The sequence below is a fragment of the Nannospalax galili genome, unplaced genomic scaffold (assembly GCF_000622305.1).
Source record: "Nannospalax galili isolate Female #2095 unplaced genomic scaffold, S.galili_v1.0 scaffold237, whole genome shotgun sequence".
Classification (NCBI taxonomy): Eukaryota; Metazoa; Chordata; class Mammalia; order Rodentia; family Spalacidae; genus Nannospalax; species Nannospalax galili.
The window spans coordinates 2,034,278-2,037,777 of record NW_008339924.1 but is presented as its reverse complement, the minus strand read 5'-3'; the positions used below and the strand labels follow the sequence as shown (position 1 = coordinate 2,037,777).

General features: G+C 56.1%; 1 protein-coding gene across 1 annotated transcript in view; it reads right to left on the bottom strand.

Moving 5' to 3' along the window:
• LOC103735503 ((E3-independent) E2 ubiquitin-conjugating enzyme-like) overlaps nucleotides 1-3,500 on the bottom strand; it is a gene marked incomplete at both ends in the record, with an annotated part of 6,652 nt that extends 3,152 nt beyond the window's left edge. The window contains 5 exons of the mRNA XM_029564363.1: nucleotides 933-983; nucleotides 1,841-1,953; nucleotides 2,151-2,305; nucleotides 2,669-3,141; nucleotides 3,387-3,500. Of these exons, the coding sequence (XP_029420223.1) occupies nucleotides 933-983; nucleotides 1,841-1,953; nucleotides 2,151-2,305; nucleotides 2,669-3,141; nucleotides 3,387-3,500 (906 nt within the window). The remainder of the gene's footprint in view (nucleotides 1-932; nucleotides 984-1,840; nucleotides 1,954-2,150; nucleotides 2,306-2,668; nucleotides 3,142-3,386) is intronic.

Here is a 3,500-nt window from a genome sequence, read left to right as displayed (position 1 = left end):
AAGTGCTGGGGGAGAGAGCGCAACAGCAATTCAGACAGGAACTCACTCTGAGGCACTCTGGGGTCCCCGACCTGACTTGCTGAGGCCTTGGAGATCCCCTTCCTCCCTTTTCTGTTTTCAACTTTCCAGCTGAAGCCCTTACTATGCTGTGAGGTCCCCAGGTCTCCACGACAGGCCCTTTGCCCCACTTCCTCCCCAAGCAGGAGCCCAGCTAAGGGCCTATGCAATCACCTCTCTGGGCAAATTGCCATCGTGTGCCTAGAGGGTGGTGGTGAAAGGTCTAAGGGGACGCCTCAGCAAAGCCTCAGCAAAGAGAGCCCATCTCCAGGACTCAGGCTGGCTACTGGGTAGGCAGGGGGCCTCGTGCTACACCTGGAATGGGTAATCTGACTGGAGGGTTTGGCAGGTACAGAGGAGTTGGCCATGCTGTGTCCTGCTCTTCCCTTGAGTGGCTGCCAAGGCGAGGGACAAGCCATTCTCTGCCTACCTGACCCAACCCCTACTGGGCACCAGGAGAGGGCTGTGAGTTTAGCTCAAGTAGGGGAAAGGGAAGGAGACCAGCCAGGGTAGCTGGAATGGGGCCAGCCTTTCCTTTCTGTCCCTAATCTGTCACTGCGTCTCTAGAAACTATAGTAGCGAAGTCGCTGTCTCCTCTTAGGAAAATATCTTGCCTGTCTCAGCACAGTAGGCAGAGAATCCTGAGCGACCTAGAGGTTGGGAGCAACTATACATACTTGTGAGATTTAGAAAGCCCCTGTCTCCTGTCCCTGGGGCTTGTGGGCAAAAGCTAAAGAGCTGCCTTTAGGCTCTCAGGGATGGGAGCCAGACTAGAACCACCAACCCAGGTGGCCAGGGCCGTACGAGGCCAGTGGTCAGGGCCTTGCCAGCCTCACCTGTGGCAGGATGATAGTTTTTGAGCTGTCAGCTCATACCACCTCCACCTTGCTGCTGACGTCCACACAGGCCACCTGGCCCACTGATGGCTGTGAGACAAAGGGGACAGAGTTAAAGGGGCTCCCTGGAAGGGGTGAGTGCCAGAGTACGTCTGAAGGGCTCTAGTGGTGGGTGGCAGGGGTCAAAGCTGTGACGACGGAGGGACGTGAGCACCTGTAGGTCCCTCTCAATCGCCTCTCAGGATATCTGTCCACACTGCCCATTCCTTGCCTGGAAGTGAAAGCTAAGTGTGGCTTTTCCCAAGTCCCCAGCGATGCCCTTGCACGGGCAGTGCTCTGGCCTCCTTGGCTCTGCACCCCTTCCAGCATGGGGCTTCCCGTCTCCAGAGCTTTGTTCCTGCTTTCTTCCTATCTGCTATCTTGACCCCTCCCAACAGTCCCACGTCTTCTTTAAAGTCCCATAGCAAAGCCTCGTCTGGATGTGGCTGTGCTGTACTTTGTGCTGGTGTGACTTTAGCTTACAATACAGAGCCAAGAAACATAACCGGCAGGGCTCAAGAAGCCCCAATCCTTCTGTAAGCATCTGGGCTCCACTGCCTCCTGGGACACAGAGCTAGACTTTCAGGTCTTTCCTCCTGGAGCCACCTGGTGGCAGTATCAGGGATTGCAGTCACTATCAGGGTGGGAACAGCTACCATAACTTGAACTTGGAAAGGTGTGTATGGGGGGCGGGTACCTCATCCTGCTTGTGTGGAGCTCCATCCTCGGTGTTACCAATGCGGATGACGATGTCAGTTGTACGGACCGAAAGTCAGGGTGGTCAGCAATGTCGTAGACACTCAAATACTCCTCCGATGAGCTGTGGCACAGGGCAGACTAATGTGAGCCAGGGTCTTACCTCTTTCCCCAGAGTCCACCCAGAGGAAGCAGCAGGGTAGCAGGCTCACCTCCACATCGTCCCCGCTGGGCTGCAGCTTAAACCACTTCACCATGCAGGTACAGCCAATGTGGTCCCCAGACTGTACCACACCATAGACAGCAGGGTCTGGGCAGCTCTGGACTAGGGAAACCAGAAGGGACTCAACTAGCTGAGGAGTCCTGGGGTGCCTGCCAGATGCCACATTTAAACTACTCAGGCCTCCCCTGGCCCAGAAAAGAGCTCCCTTCAAAAGGTCTTCCCTGATCCTAAGCCCCATCCCTACTGACCCAGGGTCTCATCCATAGCTGTCCCACTGACCACCCCGATGCCAGCACTACCTCGCTTGTCCACCACAAAGTCTCCAGGGCAGAACTCGTTGTTGTCCAGGTGGTGCACAGGAAAGAGGTCGTTGGAGCAGATGTTGCACTCCACAGAGCCGTCCTGCCACATCATATCAGCCAAGGTCATCGTGGTCACCACCTCCAAGGCGACCCTACCAGGTGAAAGTCCATTAGCCAGGTCACACATATATGTGTCTCTAGGGATAGGGCAGCTGACCTTCTGTTCTTTCCCTCCTGCCTGAGTCTCGCCCCACATAGGTAGAGTGAGAGAGTCTGACAAGTGCCAAGCGCACCTGCACCCCAAATGTGATCCAAGGAAGCCAGCCACTGCCGCCGGCCTAACACCACACTTTCATTCACTGAGACCTATTCTGCACCACCCATCGTCTGGGGATGGGGTGTGCCCCGAGCTGTTACGGTCTGTGAGCTCCTGAGCATGCATGTGAGCCCCAGGTAGGCTCTTTCCTGGCCTCTGACTGGGCACTGGAGGCTGAGGGAACAACCTCTGGATTTACCTGTCCCCTGGCTTGAAGTCACGAGTGATCTTACTCTTCTTCCTCTTGTGTTTCCGCTTTAAGTTCTTGATGGACAAGGGAATACTCTTTTTACGACTTGTGCCACTTCCACTCTGGGAGGAGGTGGTGGAGCTGGCAGAGGAGGTCACCGAGCTGGTGTCATCTGTGTCGTCAGCGGCCTCATCATCTGCATCCTGCTCAGCCAAGTGCAGCCCATCATCTCCACCCTCCTTCAACACGAAAGGGGGCAGTGGTTCGCCTGCCTCCTGAGGCTCCTCTGGACCCTCATCCTGCATCTCCACAGGGCTGGCTGACCCATCTGGTGGCTCCTCAGGGCTCACGGACCCTGCTTCGCTCTTGGCTCTGGCTTCTCCTTTCTTGTCTGGGTCCTCCATGGAATGGTCTCTGGGACACTGGGTGTCTGGGGTGCAAGACATGATCCTCACAACTTGCTTCTTTAACAGGCGCTTCACCTGTAAGGGCAGAGCAGAGAGGACAGGCAACTGTGAAGTGAAGCAGGTGGCAGAGGCCCACTCTGGGCCAGCCTGGCCCCAGGCACCTCTGTCTGGGGGGATTAAAGTTATACAGACCTAAGAGGCCAGCAAGGGTTCTCAGAGGCTGCCCCCCAAGGCCTAAAGCACACTGTCCTTCCTGGCTGTGGAAATGGCTCAAGGCCAGTTCCTCAAAGGCCCACCAACCGCCAACTTCAAGGACATACCTTCTTGGCCATAGAGCCCTCCCCCTGGGCGTAGTTTTTTTCTGGACATTCCCAGGCAATCTTGGCCGGCTCTACCTTGGCTGGGAAGACATACAGACAGCACACAAGGAGGGA